The sequence below is a fragment of the Mandrillus leucophaeus genome, unplaced genomic scaffold (genome assembly GCF_000951045.1).
Source record: "Mandrillus leucophaeus isolate KB7577 unplaced genomic scaffold, Mleu.le_1.0 Scaffold400, whole genome shotgun sequence".
NCBI lineage: Eukaryota > Metazoa > Chordata > Mammalia > Primates > Cercopithecidae > Mandrillus > Mandrillus leucophaeus.
In genome coordinates, this window is record NW_012104255.1 from 1,037,220 (window position 1) to 1,056,507 (window position 19,288).

The following is a 19,288-nucleotide window of genomic DNA, read 5'->3' on the forward strand; positions in this document are numbered from 1 at the left end:
AGTAGAGATGAGGTTTCACCATGTTGGCCAGGCTGGTCTTGAACTCCTGACCTCGTGATCCACCCGCCTCAGCCTCCCAAAGTGTTGAGATTACAGGCGTGAGCCACTGCGCCCAGCCAAGAAGAAACTTTTGAGAGTGAAAGGGTGTACTGTTAGCAATTACTCCAGGACAACAGCTTTAAACCAGGATGTCTCAGGTAAACTAGAGTGTGTGTTCACCCTAATTGCACCCCATGTGTGGTTCTGTTAACGGCATTGTTGGCCAAAGAGCTATCTGATTATCAGTTTTAATTCCTTTTCATGGTTTCCCTGTTTTTTGTTTTTTGTTTTTTCCTTATAGATCCACTGTGTGTGGAGAGTAATGCAGCATCATGCCAACAGTCTCCAGCCAGTAAAAAAGGGATGTTCACAGATGACTTACACAAACTGGTGGATGACTGGACAAAGGAAGCAGTAGGAAATTCTCTTATTAAGCCAAGTTTAAACCAACTTAAACAAAGTCAACACAAACTAGAGACAGAAAACTGGAACAAAGTATATGAAGTAAGTTGTTTATACCCGATTTACTTTATTTACAAGAACTAAAACCATAAAAATTGATGCACTTAGGCCTATAGTTACAGTCACTATGAGAGGGTGGTATGACTTGATAACATAGAGACTTTTATCGTTTTTTAGATTCATTATGTCTTTGAGCAAATTATATTTTAGACCATGAGTCAGTAAACTTTTGGGGGGAAGGAGCCAGTTAGTTAATATTTTAGGCTTTTCAAGCTATACTATTACAACTACTCAACTCTGTTATAGTGCAAAAGCAGCCATAGAGAATATATAACCAAATGGGCATGACTTTGTTCCATTAAAACCTTATTTACAAAAAGACGTGGTAGGCTGTGGTTCGCTGACCCTTGTTTTAGACTGTTCTATTTAAAAAAAAAAAAAAATCCAGCAAGGATCAAAGAAGAAAGCATCTGGAATGAAGGCTAATTCAGTACAGTGTTCCAAGAAGAGTTTGGGTTTTAAGGAAAAGTTTTCCTATGTTTCACATCAATATTCTTAGATCTGATAAGTTATTTGTTCATTATGAAAAAGAATTTTAAAGTTCTTTAAGCTAGAATATTATAAGAGGTGTTTTAAAGAAAAGATGCCTAGTTATTGCATGTGCCCTTAGTCAGGTGTACATGCAATGAAATGAAGAAAGATGCCCACAGTGCATTCTGGAGTAGGAAGAAGTCAGGCTTAGAGAACAGCATACATAGTATAATATAATTTATGCAAAATTATATACATTAGATATGCATAAATATGAAAAGCCATGAAAAATATGCTGGATGGTGGAATTTAGGCCTTATTTTACCTCATACATTTCTGTGTTTTTGTATTTTTAAAGTAAGTGACTTTTTTTTTCAAAATGAGTAAACCTATTAAAATGGAATCAGGGCTTAGAATTTTAACCCCTTTAATTGAAAGAGATTTATCTCTGTGTGTTATATTTGTGTACATGTATTTTTATACATATATCGTCATATAGTTTGTTAAAGGAATAATGCATTTATTGTTAATATTGAATAAAAATTTTCAAAATCCTCGATTTCCCAAATTAGTGAGCAGTATATCCCCTTGGGAGCTCTGTATATTTATCTTACTTGTGGCACCAATTTATACACAGATAGCATCACCATTGTGAAAACTGGAAGCCTTTAGAGGCAAATTTCAAGACATAAATGCATTTGTACTGCCAGTGAGAGAACCTCTGAGTACTGTGTGAATGGAGGCTTTTGTTGACTAGTTGGAGGGCTGTTTACTGGAGTATAATGGAGGATGTTTGGAGGAAGGGTGAGTAGAAAATGGTGTGTGAATAAAAGTAGTGAAGGTCATTTAACAGACTTGGGTTCTAATGTCACCTCAGTCACTTACTAGTTGTGTGACTTTAGAAAAGTCATTTGATCTATCTCTGCCTCAGTTTTCATGTCTTTCAAACAGAATACCTGCCTTACAGGATTAGTATGAGGATTAAATGAGATAACACCTATGAAGCTGTACCTTTATAGGTGCTACATAGTAGGTACCCTATATATAGTAACTGTTTTTATATTTGTAGGTTCAGTTGGTTATATCTTTTGTGTGGCAAGCCCATCTCACTAATGCTCTGACATTTTACTGCTCTGTATCCTTACTTAGAAATACTTGTTTGCTTAACAGTTACGTACCAAGCCCTCCGCTAGACATGGGTTTGGTGAGTAAAAACAAGTGTGATCCCTACCCTCATGGAATTTATGCTCTGCTAAGACAGTTAGTTAGACATAACAGAATTGCATATACAAATATAAAATTGCAACTGTAATAAGAACTACAAAAGAAAGATATAGGCTACAATAAGGGAAATTTGACCTCTTAAAGGAAGGTCAAGGAAAGCTTCACTGAGCAAGTGATGATTAAGCAGAGATCTGAAGGATGAATAGGTGTTAACTAGGTGAAAAGAGGAGGGAATAATGATTCCATGTGGAAAGGATCACATATGCAAAAGCCCTGTATGAGGAAAGGAGCATGAAGGGATTGAAAGTAGGCCAGTTTGGCTGAAGTGAAGTTAGTTAGCAAAGAGGAGTTAGTGCACAATGGATCTAAGGTAGATGGAGTCTTAAAAGTGTAATGATAAGGAACTTTGTATTTTTTGTTAGTTAGTTTGTTTGTTTTTATTTTTTTGAGATGGAGTTTCACTCTTGTTGCCCAGGCTGGAGTGCAATGGCGCGATCTCCACTCACTGCAACCTACGCCTCCCAGGTTCAACAATTCTCCTGCCTCAGCCTCCTGAGTAGCTGGGATTACAGGCGCTCGCCACCATACCCGGCTAATTTTTGAGTTTTTAGTAGAGACAGGGTTTCATCATGTTGGCCAGGCTGGTCTCGAACTCCTGACCTCAGGTGATCCACCCGCCTTGGCCTCCCAAAGTGCTGGGATTACAGGCGTGAGCCACCACGCCCAGCCGTCTGTATTTTAAGAAAGATGAATAGCCATTTAAGCCCTAGGGTTGACATGATCAGACTTGTTTTTTGAAAAAATGACTCTGACTCAAGCAAGAGAAAAGGATTATTTATTGGAGGTAAGGGTAGATGTTGGCAGACCAGTTAAGAGTTAGTCTTAACTGGTCTGGAAAATGGGAAAAGTTGAGTTGAAAAGAAGTGAACAGATTCCAAAAAATGCTTAAGAGATTAAATGGACAAGATTTGGTGATGGAATGGATGTATGGTGAAGGGGAAGTATGAAGGCTAGGTTTCTGGCTCACATAACTAGATACTATGCTAGTGTACCAATCACCGAGATGGGGAATGTGAGCAGTGTGCTTTGGTAGGGAAAGATCACACATTTGATTTCCACGCATTTGTTTCTGAGATGCCTTTGAAATATCCAAGAGAAAATGTATAACCTCTCCAATTTGTCTTCTTTTAAAAATCAGGTTATCTGTAAACTAATAATGTTCATGATATAATTTAATCAGTGCAGAAAAGTACAAATTTTAAAATATCACCTTCAAATCCCACCACCCAGAAATAATTTTCATTAACTTCAGATAAACATCATGTCAAATATCTTTCTATGTACATATGCATGGAAATAACTATAAAAGTGTAAGGCAGGGAAGATGGCATTAATTAAGGTACATAATTATGGTTAGCACACAGAAAGGTACTCCAAAAATGGTAGTCCCTGATAGTAATAATAGGAATAGTATGCCAAAAAGACTAGGAAGGAATATTAATTTGTGCAGCAGCAATAGAAAAAAAAAGAATAGGAAGGAATATAGACTGATAAAAGCATATACCAAATAAACTGATCTTTTGTTTTTATTTTTGTTTTTGTTAGAATACTCCATCTACTATGGGCTACACATCAACATGGATTTCTTCTCTGTCCCAAATCCGTGGAGCTGTCCCAACTTCCTTGCCACAAGGACTCTCACTCCCTTCATTTCCTGGGCCATTATCATCATATGGAATGCCTCATGTTTGTCAGTATAATGCTGTGGGTGGGGCGGGGTATCCAGTACAGTGGGTAGGAATTTCAGGAACAACACAACAGTCTGTAGTAATTCCCACCCAATCTGGGGGACCATTCCAGCCAGGGAATATGCAGGCATTTCCAACTTCATCAGTGCAGAATCCTGCCACAATCCCTCCTGGTCCTAAATGAATCAGAGTAGATTATGATAAGGGAGGTTTTTTCAGAATTATTTTCAGGACACCTAAGATATTAAAGTTTCTTCTTCTTGGGTTCTGTCATATTTTCCCTCATTTGAGTTTACTTTAGACTATATATTTTTTGTTCCAGTGTGGTATTTGATACAGCTCATCATTCTGTAGAAATGTGCAGTTTGCACATAGAACACTGCACACAGAAATGTTTTTTCACTTCAAATTCTATCCTCTTTGATACTTGATTTTTTTAAAAATACTGTTCAGAATGCTTTAATAAGCTCAGCTTGAGCATTACCATTTCCAGGACACTTTCCATGAATTGTTGAGAAGCTCCCCAGCCCCACCTTTTTTTTTACTGCTGCTATCTGCAGCTGGATACTTTTCTTTAAAAATGTTTAAAAATTATTTAGACTGATTCTTCCCAAATGTGGATGAACTGAGACCCTCCATCAGCCAGAGTCTTATGGGATCTTCACATGTTTGTCTTAGGTTTACCTTTCACAGAAGGCAGGGTAACTTGCTGCAGGAAACATTTTGGTGTATAAAATTAGAGTAACTTTTTTTTTTTTTTTGAGATGGACTCTCTCTGTCGCCCAGGCTGGAGTGCAGTGGTGTGATCTCGGCTCACTGCTGCAACCTCTGCCTCCTGGGTTCAAGCAATTCTCCTGCCTCAGCCTCCTGAGTAGCTGAGACTACAGGCGCCAGCCACCATGCCTGGCTAATTTTTGTATTTTCAGTAGAGATGAGGTTTCACTATGTTGGCCAGACTGGTCTCGAACTCCTAACCTTGTGATCCGCCCTCCTTGGCCCCCCAAAAAATTACAATTTTGTCAACCAATACAGAACATGAGCCCTTTTTAAATTTGATTTCCCGTCATCACAGCAGTAGGATGAAGCCTTGTTTTGGATGAGACAGAGGGAAAGGAAAAAAACAGAACTGTAACAGTTCCTTGATTCTACAGATACTGCTGTTGTTTTAGGATTTCAGTAATAATTCAAAGCAGCTGTCTCCTTGTTTCTCACATGCATACTACATTGGTTTTGAACATCTGAGAGGTATTGGTTTGGCTTGCGTTCTTTTGCAAAGCACATATTGCAGCTGATATGAATCTCATTTGGGGGGAATCCTTGTATTCCTAACAAGGGGGATTAAAGCTACACCTCAGTCCATTCTTCTGAAGTGAAATTTACTTGACACAGTAGGTTTTGAGACTTACATATGAAACACTGGCTTTACAGGGTTCTCAGAGATGTGGGATATACACTGTCCTGCAGTGAGATAGTAGACCCTAGAAGGATACTATTTAAGTTTTCCTTAGCTCTTTTTTTAATTACCATTTTTAGATGTTAGAATTTCTTTTTAGTATCTATAGTATCTTAGATGATTTTAGATCTTAAATGAGTTTGGCAGCCTCTTTAGAATCTGAGAGAGATCACTGTCAAGTTGCACTTTACTGGGTTTTATCCAGTTTTAGGAGGAGGGGAGGCAATGTCAAAATGTACACCTTTGGTTTTTAAGAAGGTTAACTATAATAATGTTAAAGGCTAGTCACAGGGTTACCTAATGCTCAGTCTGTGAAACCCAAATAGAATTCTTAAAATGGTATTTACCAACTAAGTATTCATGTTCAAATTACTTACCTTCCACTCTGAAGACTTCGAGGTCATTTCTAAATACACGTTTACCTAATTAGGAGTTCTGTCTACTAGTAAACATTCCAAATTGTTACCCAACATTACTGTTAACAGATTTTCCTCCGTATTCTTCTAAAAATTGTACCCCATGGGCTTGCCAGGTAATGAGGAAAACTTAATGGGTGTACTTTTTTTTTTTTTTTTTTTGCACAGTCTACTTTGTGACATTCAGTACCTCTTTTCCAAAAAAAAAAAAAAAGTGTCTTATGTTGCTTACCTGAGGATCACATCCATTATCAAGAAGATTCTGTCACTATAATTTGAGGCATCTAGGGCAGCATTTTGAGAATTGCTGTTGATAAGATCCACTGTTTCTCTTCATAGAACATGCTCTGTTGTGTATGAGTCTTTCCAAATGTTAAGTACAGATTCTTCAAATTTCTTGTACAGTATTGGTTTGCAATTTGAAGTGATTTTAGGACATTTGTGTAATGCAAATGCTTGCATTGCACTGTTTTCCATATGTATAAAAACAATGCTCCTAAAATCCCTAATTCTTTAAAACTGCTTGTGTTTCATTATAAAAAGTTGGCTTTGTGTAATTACACTGAGACATACAACCTATAAAGTGAAAATACTGCAGATTTTAGGACCCCTTCTTCTCTAGTCACAATCATTTTAAACAGTGTACCCCAGGATGAAAAAAGCTCCATGGCTGACATGTACAATTACATGAATTAATGACTGCTCTACATCATATGTTCTGCCTTTGGCCACCACCTGTATTCCACATATAATTCATCATTCTTGTTTGCCTGCAGACTCTTGCAGTGCCTTGTAATATTTACAATCTTTTCAGGTTTTTGCTGGAAAGAAAAGTAGTCTTCCAAAGTTTGAAGATGGTGAATAGTGTACTGCTGTCTCCATGCTGACTGCAGTAACTGGGTTATCATATATGTTATGTATAACGTGTACATTTAAAAATACAGAAAAAAAAGTGAGCTTGTGCAGAAGTGGAGAAAACAATGTTATTCTCATCACTGTGGGGTTTTATTAAAATTATTTTTTCCCATGACTTACATGTTTGGTTCAGATTATAGTCACTTTGACTGTAAATACTGGCTAGTTTTCTATCCAGGGGTTTTGCATTATGTCATAATTTTGCTAAATCATGTAATAGTGCTATTTTCATCCTTGTCTGAGATACTTTTCTGCCCCAGAAATAATTAACTTGAGATAAAGCTCAGAAATTCCCTTCTTAACAAAGAGCCTACTATATAAAAAGGGCCTTCCTTTCCAAAAAACATACAAACCTTTCCTTTTCATTTTCCTTCTTGTAGAGGAGAAAATGGTTGTACTTAACCATCCTGCTTGTAAAGTTTATTCAGAGGATAGTCTGTATGTCCAGCCACCATGTTTACTTCTCAAAGTGCAAGTCTGATGAATAGTACTGTATCTCCATATGTGGCAATGTGAGCATTTCATCATGAAGTACCTGCTGCTATGTCTGTGAAGTTGGGTGTAACATCATAAGAATATGAAACCAGTATTGGTGTAAATCTAATGAAAATAACCCTATGTATATTTGTAGCAGTCTTGAATCACTATTTAAGGTAATTTGCTGTAATATAACAAATATTCATTCTGTTTTTCATCCCTTCCTTGCCAGTTTTATATCAAGCATGAATTCTAATGGTTTGACTGCAAAATTATCTGTGAAAGTTTAAAAGGCACTTTTCTGCTGTGATTTTTGGATTGAGCGTGGAGTGTTATGTACAGTTTGATGGGATGTATCATTTTAGAACCCCAGATTTAATTCTAGTCCAATTAATTTTGTTTAACTACCTCGTTTTCAGTGCTGTTTTGGGTGCACAAGTAAACACTGCCTGTGAAACTTGCTTTTTTGCCTTGATTCTCAGTATTCTTTCAGATTATAAATCTGGTCTGCCTCTTTTTCCCAGTGCTAGCCAACAGTTTGAGATGAGAGGGATCATCGCTCTGCCACCAATCTGTGTTTAAGTGGACAGCCATGTGCTTCTGTGAAATATGCTTTGGGGATTTGGGGGTGGAGAGCAGAATAATAATTGAAATTGGTGGCAATATAGGACTTAGGTGTAGGAGTTAGTTATAAAATAAACAAATGGTAAGAAAATACCTGAATTAGACAATCCAGTGCCTATAACTTTGCATTTTTTATTAGAGATGCATTTCTCGTCTGTGTGCCTAAAGGGCAATGGGTTGAAATTGCTTTAACTACCACAGTGAAATATTTGACAAATCCTTCAGCAATGGCCTATCATTCAACATATATTAGCACAGTGCTAGGTATTTGCAGTGATATTTGGTTACCTTAAAACGGCCAAATGCATTTAGTTGAAATGTAGTTGATAGTAAGGGTTTTATATAACTTTATCCAATCTCTAAAGTTTATGGAAGCATTGACTTTCTTCTTTGCTGTCTTTTCTGAGTGAAAATGATGCATTCCTTTTTTTTTTCCTTGAAAACTCAGCAAATGTTTGTAACCAGATGTTCCTTGTTTCACATGTTTACTGTGTAACACTACAGCATATTTAATATTGGTAAATACTGTATTTCAGTCATTATGCATAAGTACATTCCTGAGGTATATTTGCCATCATTTTGGGATTCAGTTATTTTATCTTGTTTGGGTCAGAAAAACTTGAACTATTTGAGGTAGTATGCAGGCCATTTTCTAGAATAGATTGTTTTTGGAATCTGTAGTTTATCAAGGACTTGTTCCACCCCTCCCTTTGTTTAGAAGAGGAATCAGAAAAGGGGGGTGGTGTGTAGAAAAGGCCTTTGATTTGATAGGTATAATTTCTAAGATTGAAATTTTTTAAAGTGCAGATTGTAAGATAGTAACACTCAAACTTGATAAAATCCTTTGAATTGAAATTAGTATGAAATTTTTATGGAGCCAAATGCCTTCAGGTCACCCTGGAAATAGTCTTTGTATGTGAAAGATGAACACAAACATTGGTCAGGAACCCTGACAGCCAATATATGAAGGAGCCTGGGATAGTAACTAGGTTACACTAAAGTTATTTTCAACTAAGATAGCTAGACAAGTGTACAAACCAACAGCTCCTATTCTGGAAGGTTTTCTTTTAATTAAAAAAATTCAAACAAGGCTAAAAGTCAAGCAAGAAGGGAAGAGAGAAACTGGGTTCTGAGAAAAAAATGTGCCATTGTAAACTAAACTCCTAAATGCGTGCTTGTCATCCTCTAGTTTTTTTTTTAAGTTGAATTTCTTTTCCACTATAACTCAAGATTTGAGATTGAGGTTTGTGGTCCAGAACATACCCTCAGCAGATATAGTGACTAACTGGAAAGTGCAGTTGTTCAAGGTCTGTCATGCTCAATCACCTAAAGCTATAATTTGTTTCATATATTAAGCATGTAGACCTAGTGCAGCATGGGAGCCACTCAGGAAGTTTATGTAATTAATAAACTTTCAGCATAATTTACTATGAAGTATGCAGAATTTCACCCTCTTCTCCACACTTAACATTTAGTTGTATATGTGAACTCTCCTTTCTTAATTGGGGAATGTAGCATTATATAGAATGTTGTTAAACTTAATTTTAATCCTTTTTGACATTAACTTTTTTTTTGGGTAAACCAAGTGATCTGCCTTTCAGCAACTGTCTGATTTTGGTTCTTTGAAACTGTGATTTTTATTTCATTTGTACCCAGCCATTGTAAGTATTTTGTTTTGTTTCCTGGAAATTCTGTTTTGAAACAGAAAATAAAGGCTGTGTTAAAATGAGTATGTTATCTTATTAAAATGCTGCCATAGTCACTGCAATCATCTGGCTAAAACTGGTTCTTCATTTACCAAATGTAATTTAGCAGATTTAGAACATTTAGTCCTGTAAACTATGCTGGCCTAAAAAAACTAACCAAGCTGCGTGTTACCTCTTGATTTACAGTTCCAACAAATTGAGTTGGACTTCATTTTCACACTTGTACTTGAGCCATAATTGTAACAGTCGCTCTTATTTACTGAACACATACTGTGTTAGCTAGGCTTTTACCTGCGATATTTTTAATTCACACAAAATCCTATAAGATAGGTCTGTTACTATTTCCACTTACAATGCAAATTTGAGGATCAGAGAGATTAAAGAATTTGCTAGGGCCACATACTTAGTGGTGAAGCCTGGATCCAAACCCAGGTCTGTCTGTCTGCACAGCTCATGGGAAAAACCCTAGGCCACACTGATTCTCAGGTGTACTACATGCATAATAATTCAGATACATTTAGAGTAGGCCCTTATCTAATAGGATTTGTATGTACACACTTTTTTTTTTTTTTTTTAGACGGAATCTCTCTGTCGCCCAGGCTGGAGTGCAATGGTGCAGTCTCAGCTTACTGCATCCTCTACCTCCCGGATTCCAGCGATTCTTCTGCCTCAGCCTCCCAAGTAGCTAGGACTACAGGCGTGCGCCACCACCATGCCCGACTAATTTTTGTATTTTTAGTAGAGATGGGATGTCACCATATTGGCCAGGCTGGTCTTGAACTCCTGACCTCGTGATCTACCCGCCTTGGCCTTCCAAAGTGCTGGGATTACAGGCGTGAGCCACCTTGCCCAGCCCACTGGTCTTTTTTTTTTTTTTTTTTTTTTGAGACAAAGTCTCATTCTGTCACCCAGGCTAGAGTGCAGTGGCGCAATTATGGCTCACTGCAGCCTCAACATCCTGGGTTCAAATGATCCTCCCACCTCAGTTCCCCAAGTAGCTGGGAGCACAGGCACGCGCCACCACACCCGGCTAATTTTTGTATTTTTCTTAGAGATGGGTTTTCAGCATGTTGCCCAGGCTGGTCTTGATCTCCTAGGCTCAAGCAATCCTCCCATCTCGGCCTTCCAAAGTGCTGGGATTACAGGCATGAGCCACTGCCCCCAGCCCGTATGAACACTTTTTACAATGTCTTTCATGAAGTTGTATCAGTGCTTATTTCATAGTTTCAGAAGGAGGTTTTTATGGCCCAAGCAAGGATTCAAAGTGTTCCCTATGCACAAACTTATTAAGGAGTATTTCCTTTCATGTTGATAATGTGTATGGTCCACCTTTAGAACAACACATATTTGGAAATCTCCCTCCCACACTTATCATTCGTCACTCTGACTTGAGAAACTCAGACTGGGTCAGATCACTTGCTCATCTGGTAACTTAGGGAGAAGGACATACATATGCTTATGCAAACAACCCTGGATGAAGAGTAATAGGCCTATCAGAAATATTCAAGATTAGATGAGTATTTTAAAAGTGTTTTTAAATATATGTTATCTTGATTTGCTGACCCAATGACTGTGAGTCATTCTATATTAGGTGATCCCTAAAGGGAGGCAACAAGGTACATGTGGAATAAGCATGTGTTTTTTTTTTTTTTATTCACAGACCTCTCAAACTTATATTTCCTCACTTGTAAAATGAAGTGGTTATGAGTATTAAATGAGACGTGTTAAGGCAACCAACACTGTCTCTAATTTACTAATTGCACTTATTGTTACATATCACTGGTGACTTTCACAGTAAACTTGCACTTGGGAAATTAAACTGGTTTGGAAATGGGCCCTGATTCTGATTATAGTTAATACAGATACCTTTTGGAGTCAAGCAGACCTGTAGTTGTATTCTATCTTATGGACTTGGGAAAATTGCTTAACTTTTTAGCTTCAATTTCCTTACCTGTAAAAAGGATAATTCCCTCAGTGAGGTTGTTTTGAGGTTGAATGAAAAAGCACATAAAGGGCTTATCACTGTGCCTGATACATAGTAGGTTTGCTCAAATAACTTACACAAGGGACCTTACAGATCATTATTTTAAATGAGGACAAAACAGAGGTGACAAAAAAACTGAACTCGTTCCGTGGGTCAACATAAGTCTGTTGGTGGAAAAAATTGGGTGTTGGCCCAAAAGGGGCAAGATGATATAATAAAGTGAGGTGTAGAGGTGAGAGTGTTTAAGTCAGGGAATAAGACCAGCATACACCCTTTTAAAATATGCCATCATTAATGAGCACCACTTGGTAAAAGAGTGAGATAACAGGCCAGGCGCAGTGGCTCACACCTGTAATCCCAGCACTTTTCGGACCTGAGGTGGGCGGATCACAAGGTCAAGAGATCGAGACCATCCTGGCCAACATGGTGAAACCCTGTCTCTGCTAAAAATACAAACATTAGCCAGACATGGTGGCACACGCCTGCAGTCCCAGCTACTCAGGAGGCTGAGGCAGGAGAATCGCTTGAACCCGGGAGGTGGAGGTTGCAGTGAACCAAGATCGCACCACTGCACTCCAGCCTGGCAACAGAGTGAGACTCCGTCACACACACACACAGAATGATATAACAGAATTACATCTGTGACTAGAGTTTAGAAAGAGGTGAAGTAGTTGGGGAGTAGGGAGAAGATGGATATTATAACAGGAGCTCAAGACAGGAGTGAAGTATAGCATAAATGATGGTCTAGATAGGAGCAAGACCTTGGGCTAGGTGGAGAAAAGACTATCATAAGATTTTGGAATTGGAAAGGACTAGCTCACATGCATGTTACAAATGAGGAAGTAGGCTTAGGAATTTAACCAGTATAAACATTCTCCATTCAAGCTCAGTGGTTCTCAACCCTGACTGCATATTAGAATCACCTTGGGAACTATTTTTAAAAATGTTGTAGTTGCACAACAATATGAATATACTTAATATTACTGAACCATATACTTAAAAATGGTTATGATGGTAAATTTTATGTGTATTTTACAATTAAAAATAAAATTTTTAAATTTAGTGTCTGGGCCCCATCTCTAGAATCACCATCATCTTAAAAAGCTTCCCAGGTGACACTGATAAGTGACTTGGGTTGAGAACCACTGTCATTGTTTACTAATCAAATAAATGACTTCCCTACTATCAGCCAGTTGCTGATTCAAGTAACACAAGCAATATGGCAACCTCATTAGACCTTCTGATGAATTATTTTCTATAACTCTATGACCTCATAGCCTCTCAAAGAGGTCCCAAGGATTTGGGCAATAGGGAAACCTAAGTGGACCTCTTTCAGAAACTGAACAGCTAGTTCCTACTTCGGTGGAATGGTAACATAAGATTGAGTTTGATGTGAACTCTCCATATAACCTCTTTATGCTTCTCCCCACCCTTCATAAGAGTTAACATTTATTAGGTGCTTATTGTGCCAGTTATTATGCTAGTGCTCTACAATGTCATTTAATTTTCACAAGCTCCTAAGTGATCATTAGTTGTCACCTTTCTGTGCTCCTTGACTGTCTTTAAAACTGTTTTCTTCCAGTGCCCAGCTTTATTCCTGGCATGTAGTAGGTATTAAATAAATCTGTTGAATAAATTAATGAGCCCCCACTTCACAGATACAGGAAGGGTACAAGAGGCTAAGCAACTTGTTAAAACTATACAGCTAATAACAAGTTGAACTGGTATGGGAAACCAGTTCTTGGCTCCAAAGCACACATTCTGAAATACTATTCTATGACTTCCGTCCTGTATAGTTTCTCCTGTACTATTTATGTTAGGAATCTTGTGTTTAAGTAGTACAAACACAATTTGAACAAGTTTAAGCAAAAATGGGAATTTATAAAGATAGGGTTGCCTCATAGAACCCAGGGATAATACAGGTGGGCCTTAGGAACAAATGAACCAGGTGTCTGAATACAGCCAGGATTTTTCATGTCTTCTCCTCCAGCTCAGTCAAATTCTCTGGGAACGTCCCTAAAGGATGGCTCCTGCTGCAACCATGAGGATAAGGTAGATAAGGTGGTAGAAAAGGGGTGCTGCAGAGACAGTCTAATAAATATTTACCTATAAACCTCCTCTTGGCTGTCCTATAAACATGCTATTTTCCCCATACCTACAATTCCCAAAATGCTAGCACCTAACATTAGCCATGTACAACTGCTGGTCTTATTCAACTACTGCATTCAGAAGCAATGGTATGGCAAGGACATATTCTTTCCTCCTCTAGTTTGGTGACAATCTAAATACGGCTGCTCTTGCTCTTGATCTCACAACCTCTGATAAACTTAATTGCCACCAATAGATCTAATATGCAAGAGTAGAGAAATAATTAGATAACCACAGTCAGAATGCCCTTTTAGGGGCCAGCACGGTAGCTCACGCCTATGATGCCAGCACTTTGGGAGGCAAAGGCGGGCAGATCACTTGAGGCCAACAGTTAGAGACCAGCTTGGCCAACATGGTGAAACACCATCTCTACTAAAACTACAAAAATTAGCCAGGCGTGGTGGTGTGTACCTGTAATCCCAGCTACTGGGGAGGCTGAGGCACAAGAATTACTTAAGCCTGGGAGGCGGAGGTTGCAGTGAGCCCAGATCCCACCACTGCACTCCAGCTTGGGCGACAGAGTGAGACTCCGTCTCAAAAAAAAAAGTCCATTAGGCCAGGCACAGTGGCTCACGCCTGTAATCCCAGCATTCTGGGAGGCCAAGAGACTGAGGCCATCCTGGCCAACGTGGTGAAACTCCGTCTCTACTAAAAATACAAAAATTAGCTGGGTGTGGTGCCACATGCCTGTAGTCCCAGCTACTAGGGAAGATGAGGCAGGAGAATCACTTGAACCCAGAAGGCGGAGGTTGCAGTGAGCCAAGATCGCACCACTGCACTCCAGCCTGGCGACAGAACGAGACTTCATCTAAAAAAAAAAGCCTATTTAGGAAAGGAGGGGTCACACCATTATCAGCCACCAGGTCCATTTCCACCTGGATTGGAATAAAAGAAATTACAGGCATATAAAAAATGGCAACCAATTTACTGATGTACCTCTTTGCTTAACCAGTCTGGACATGGGGCTAAGAGTATGTTCTAGAAAAGCAGTGATTCTCAAACTCAAGAGTTCACCTAAAGGGCTATTAAGTAAGACCTGCAAAAACTCAGCAGGTACACTCAATTCAAACCCCTGCACTGAGACTTCACCAAACATTAGCATGGTTTCTGACAGTCTAAGATTGAATCCCTGAGAAGACCCAGCTCACTTTTTGCTTTGTTTTTTGAGACGGAGTCTCACTCTACTGAGCAGGCTGCAGTGCAGAGGCACAGTCTCAGCTCACTGCAACCTCCACCTCCCAGGCTCAAGTGATTCTCGTGCCTCAGCCTCCCAAGTAGCTGGGATTACAGGCGTGCGCCACCAGGCCCGGCTAATTTTTGTGTTTTGAGTAGAGATGGGGTTTCGCCATGTTGGCCAGGCTGATCTCGAACTCTGACCTCGAGTGATCTGCCCGCCTCAGCCTCCCAAAGCGTGGGATTAACAGGCATGAGCCACTGTACCCAGCCCTAGCTCACTTTTGAATTCCCTGTCAGGAAAAACTTTCAGTTTGTTCTAGTCTACACCTGAGGATAGGCCTCAGCTTCTCTTTATTTTATTTATTTATTTATTTATTTTAATTTTTATTTATTTTTTGAGATGGAGTCTCTCTCTGTCACCCAGGCTGGAGTACAGTGGTACAATCTCAGCTCACTGCAACCTCCACCTCCTGGGTTCAAGCAATTCACCTGCTTCAGCCTGCCCAGTAGCTGGGATTACAAGTTTGTGCCACCATGCCCGGCTAACTTTTTTGTATTTTTAATAGAGAAGGGGTTTCACCAAGTTGGCCTGGCTGGTCTCCAACTCCTGACCTCAGGTGATCCACCTGCCTGGGCCTCCCAAAGTGCTGGGATTACAGGCGTGGGCCACCAAACCTGGCCTGCTTCCCTTTCTTAGGGCATTTAGTAAAAAGGGGCTTAGAATTGTAAATCCTTCCTCTGTTCCTTTGAGATGTTTATGTACTTCCTACAAACTACAGAGTGTCTGTTTCTCAAGGGCCTAGAAGCCAGTCCTTTGAAATGTAGGGTAGGGCCTCTGTCTCCCAGCCCCCGGGAGGATAAAAATCTAACTTCAGTAATTGCCAGGTAGCAGACACAGCTGGCCTAATCACATTTACACCGACAAACCCTCTGTAATTTTTCACTTCCATGACTCTACTGAGTCCCTGCTTGCTTTCCCTCCCTACTCCCTCATTTTCCCTCTAAAATGCCCAGTAACCTCTGTGCAAATCAGAATGAAGCTCAGCTCTTTCCTCTTCTGTCAGTAGTTACTGAATAAAATCTGTCTTCACTGCTTTAACTAATGTTACTTAAACCACAGATTTCTGGCCCCACACTCAGAGTTTCTGATCCTGGAGGTCTGAGGTGAAGCCTGAAAATGTACATTTCTAATAGTTTGCAGGTGATGCTGATGTGCTTGCTCCAGAGACATACTTTTGAGAATCACTGCTCTGGTCGGGCACGGTGGCTCATGCCTGTAATCCCAGCGCTTTGGGAGGCCAAGGCGGGCAGATTACTTGAGGCCAGGAGTTCAAGACCACCCTGGCCAACATGGTGAAACCCCGTCTCTACTAAAAATACAAAAATTAGCCAGGCGTGCTGGCGCATGCCTGTAGTCCCAGCTACTCGGGAGGCTGAGGCAGAAGAATCGCTTGATTGCTTGACCCTGGGAGGTGTAGGTTGCGGTGAGCCGAGATCACGCCACTGTACTCCAGCCTAGGCGACAGAGTGAGACTCCATCTCAAAAAAAAAAAAAAAAAGAGAGAATCACTGCTCTGGCTGATCAATTATGGCCCCTATTCACAGATTTGATTTTCTAGTGATACAGCTTCTTTAAAACCTTATTTGACTGCCTGCTGGTTTCATTTGAGGAGACTCAGAATGCTAAAAACAAGTGCCAAGAATCTTGCCAAGTTAGGCTCTTTGAAGCTTCAGATCTGCTAAAGGGAATAGCCTGGATCATCCTGTTGTGGCTTCTATTCGTCACATTTAGGAGAGCTGGAGAACAAGGAGTACTACTTAGGAGGCAGATATAGATAACTTCATTCCAATTGCCTTGATGCCAGTTTCCTAACTGGTGAAACCTTTGAGGCAAGATTGAGATTCTGCTGTAATTCAGCAAGGCCAATGAATATCTGACCCTCAGCAAATGCAGATCTCTTGATACAAGCAATGGGGCTGCTGTTTTGAGTTCCAAGAGCAATAAGCAAATGCTTCACTGCCAAATAACACAGAATACCAACTTCCTTCCCATCAACTGATGCAGAGGTCTCTGATCTTATCTGTTCCACATTTTAGGGTCTCTACAAAAAATAAAGCCGAGGCTGCAGTGAGCTGTAATCACACTACTGCATTATCTGGAACCTGGAACCTGGGACTTGAACATAATGCAGACTCTATTTCTCACCTCTGCTCTTCTCGGAAAGTCTGTATTTTTTCTCTCTTTCTGCAGACCAGCATCTTTCACTTCTGTCCCTCTGGTGGGAAAATTAGTTGACAGCTTCCAAGCTTTACACTTAGAGAAAAGCTGATATCTCTGGTCCAATTCCAAATTTCTAGAAAATGAGATTTTGATTGCCCCAGGTTGGATTAGGTGCCCACCTCTGACCCAATAAGCTATGGTTATAGGAACATGGCAGTTTTTGTCATAACCCTATAAATGCGGGAAGGGGAGGGTCAATTCCCGGAAAAGAGGGCCTGGGCAGACAGTCCCACAGGTGTCCATTATACTAAAAAACCTCCATTCCTTCCATCCTTCATCCCTTCAAGCCACTGCTCTCTCCTTTCACTGCTTGCTTTCAAGAGTTAACTATGTACACTGCCTTGCCATCTACTTATTCTTTGACAATCTGGCTTGTTCCATCTCCACTATTTTAGAATTTCTTTTATGTAGCTTGAAGCTTTTTTGCTTTTGCATCCTAATAGAGTATTCCCCTATTTCATTTATCCTGATAACTCTTGGGTTCTGCACTTCTGCATTCTAACTCTGCCTGCCATTATCTCCTACCTTCCAGTAAGTTCCAAGCCAGATCTGGCTACTACTCATTTCAGATCTTGTTTTCTGCTCTATTCCTGCTGAAAGAGTGGGCCGGCCCTAAAAGCCAGAAAGAAGACAGGCACTGCATCTGTTTCATCTCAGTATGTTGAAAATACATTTTTCAAAAGATTATGACTCTATACACCTGAAATTAGAGCCCTTGCAGCTATTTAGAAAAGCTCCCGACAGACTAAAACACAATGAAGTTTGGAAACCAAAGGCCCTAACCATAGGACATAGATCTGGGAGTACCAAAAAGGGACAACTTGTAATGTAATTTGTGTTGGTAATTATCTCCCTGCCCAAAGAGATGCTTAGGGCAAGGATATTCGATTTTATTTTGTCTCTGCATTGCCTTAGGCAAGTAAATAATGTAAGTTTTTCTTTTTCTTTATTTTTTTTGAGATGGAGTCTGGCTCTGTCACCAGGCTGGAGTACAGTGACGTGATCTTGGCTCACTGCAACCTCCACCTCCCAGGTTCAAGCTATTCTCCTGCCTCAGCCTCCCGAGTAGCTGGGATTACAGGCACGCGCCACCACACCGGCTAATTTTTTATTTTTAGTAGAGACGGGGTTTCACCATGTTGGCCACTATGGTCTCCATTTCCTGACCTCGTGATCCAACCGCCTCGGAGGGATTACAGGCGTGAGCCACCGCGCCCGACCAGTTACGTCTTTCTTAATTGGGACCAACAGCTCTTTTACATATCATCTTTCCCACTAAGGGGAAAATCCTCCCTCCCGGGGAGTTTTAGCTCACTTTAGCTGAGTTCAGTCAATCCACTCTAACTTCCATTCCCATGATGCATCAATCCTTCCCCCAAAACTCTTTCTCCAGGAAAAAGCAGTAAATAACCTAAGCAGCTCAGTGGGATGCAAGGAGCTGGAGTGCAACTCCTAAACACTCATCATCACGCCCCGCTTCCTGAGACCCTGTGAGCACAAGGGCTGAGAAGGGTGGTATTCTGGTTCCTCGACTACATCCCAAGGCCATAAAGAAGACTACAACTACCAAGATGCCCCTCTCCCCGCCCCGCCCCTCCTCGCTCCCCTTCCTCCAGCTAGAAAGCGTGTACCACCGAGAAGACGAGGCAACATGGCTCCCGGAGGTGGAAGAAAGAGGCTTCACCCTTTCTAAAGCGCGAAGAAGAGCGACCGGAAAGGAGAAAAAAGAGAAGTGACTAGAGCCCATCCTCGCTTTTATCCTCCCAGCCTGTCCCGGGTCCGGTCCGCCTCTCCCCTTCTCTCTACCCAAATCCAATTTGTGGTTTCCTCCTCTCCCCGCCCTCATTCCCTCGCTTCCTCACCCCTCCCCTCGGGAATCCTTTTCCCGCCCCCCTTTGCCCCCCGCGGAGTGCGCACGCGCCCGCCCCCAGCTTCGCGCCCAGATCGTCGCCTAGCCTGCTCGCGCAGCCGCTGTCTCGTCTGCCCACCGACGAAGCATGGGTGTCCAGGGCTTCCAAGAGTTCCTGGAGAAGCGCTGTCCCGGGGCCGTGGTGCCCGTGGACCTCCTCAAACTCGCGCGCACGGTCTCGCGCCAGCAGCAGCA

General features: G+C 40.7%; 2 protein-coding genes across 3 annotated transcripts in view; both read left to right on the plus strand.

Moving 5' to 3' along the window:
• The window catches only part of WNK3 (WNK lysine deficient protein kinase 3), a 192,030-nt gene extending 182,373 nt beyond the window's left edge, over positions 1–9,657 (plus strand). For both annotated transcript variants that reach the window (XM_011991993.1, XM_011991994.1), the window contains 2 exons: positions 341–543; positions 3,862–9,657. In XM_011991993.1, the coding sequence (XP_011847383.1) occupies positions 341–543; positions 3,862–4,188 (530 nt within the window). In that variant the 3' untranslated portion in view covers positions 4,189–9,657. The remainder of the gene's footprint in view (positions 1–340; positions 544–3,861) is intronic.
• A 9,474-nt stretch (positions 9,658–19,131) lies between these two features.
• FAM120C (family with sequence similarity 120C) overlaps positions 19,132–19,288 on the plus strand; it is a 136,796-nt gene continuing 136,639 nt past the window's right edge. Inside the window, exon 1 of the mRNA XM_011992003.1 lies at positions 19,132–19,283. Coding sequence (XP_011847393.1) covers positions 19,182–19,283 — 102 coding nt within the window. The 5' untranslated portion in view covers positions 19,132–19,181. The remainder of the gene's footprint in view (positions 19,284–19,288) is intronic.